The sequence below is a fragment of the Triticum dicoccoides genome, unplaced genomic scaffold (assembly GCF_002162155.2).
Source record: "Triticum dicoccoides isolate Atlit2015 ecotype Zavitan unplaced genomic scaffold, WEW_v2.0 scaffold110995, whole genome shotgun sequence".
Taxonomy (NCBI): Eukaryota; Viridiplantae; Streptophyta; class Magnoliopsida; order Poales; family Poaceae; genus Triticum; species Triticum dicoccoides.
Window position 1 is genome coordinate 1 of NW_021176723.1, and position 1,344 is coordinate 1,344.

General features: G+C 53.3%; 1 protein-coding gene across 1 annotated transcript; it reads left to right on the forward strand.

Moving 5' to 3' along the window:
• Positions 1-16: 16 nt before the first annotated feature.
• Positions 17-941, forward strand: LOC119342956 (mavicyanin-like). The gene is made up of 2 exons (XM_037614222.1): positions 17-304; positions 459-941. The coding sequence occupies exons 1-2, from the start codon at positions 118-120 to the stop codon at positions 776-778; spliced, it is 507 nt and encodes a 168-aa protein (XP_037470119.1). The 5' UTR covers positions 17-117; the 3' UTR covers positions 779-941.
• Positions 942-1,344: the final 403 nt, after the last annotated feature.

Here is a 1,344-nt window from a genome sequence, read left to right on the forward strand (position 1 = left end):
TATATATCAGCGCTAAGCGAAGAGCTGCTAGCTAGGCATTGCATGCTAACTCCTTTCTGTCTCTCCCCGTTCTGTTCTGCTTGACTCTTCCAGGTTCCAGCCGATCGATCAGCAGAGATGGAGATCAGGCGGCGGCGGGCACTGGCGATGGCCCTGGCGGCGGTGCTGGCCGCCGTGACTGTTGCTCGGGTGGCCACGGCTGCGACAAGTTACACGGTGGGGGCGCCGGATGGGCTGTGGGACATGCACACGGACTATGCTGAGTGGGTCGCCGCCAGGACGTTCCACCCCGGCGACAACATCAGTAAGCTAGCCGCACTAACTAACAGTACCGATTAATTAACTCACACACCCATTGCGCAGTTTAGACTAAAGTGACCGAAGTTAACAAAGCCTTTTTTAGGGCATTAACAAAGCCTTTTTATTTAACCTCTTCTCCTGCGCGCGCTGTGCTGCAGCGTTTACGTACTCGAGAGAGCTGCACGACGTGGTGGAGGTGGGCAAGGCCGGCTACGACGCCTGCTCCAGCGCAAACAACGTCTCCGCCTTCCGCTCCGGCAACGACGTCGTCGCGCTCACCACCGTCGGCACGCGCTACTTCCTCTGCGGCCTCACCGGCCACTGCGACAGCGGAATGAAGATCAGGGTCGACGTGGTCGCCGCGTCCACCGGTCCCGTAGCCGCGCCGCCCACCACGTCTGCCGGGGGTAACGTCGTCGCAGGCCTTGGCGCGCTCGTGGTGACGCATGCTCTCCTTGCCAGCATCAGCGTCTGGTGAAGTGTGTACGTACGTCCGTAGTATGCTTCTGGTATCGCTTTTTTTATTTTGGTTTGTGCTTTTGGTATCGCTGCTTGTGATTGATATTTCACTTTTTCTTTCCGGTGGATCGCGTGTTCGGATTAAAGCATACGTTTATAACTTGGTATCTGGAAATTTCCCACCAGCCACTTGTACTGGCTTGACTTCTGCATTCGAACGGACACAACCAAATTATTAAACCCATTAAGAGCATCTCCAACAGACGCCGATCGCGCCGCACGCAAAAAAACACATATACCGCGCGCGCATCGGCTGGTTTGACACGGCGCGCTGCGCCCGCTCCAGCAGTCGCGCTAAAATGCAGCGCGCGCTCATTCTAGGTTATTGGAAAATAGATAGATTGCATAGATTTTAACGATACAAAGGTATTTTACATCCAAAACATAGATTGCATAATAATTAAAAATGACAAACGATAAAAAACGAGATAGATTGCATTAAAAAAACTACTCTAAGTCGCTATCATCACTATCATCATCCTCCTCGGCGGTGTTGTCCGAGGTATCCAGCCAGATGTCCAACCA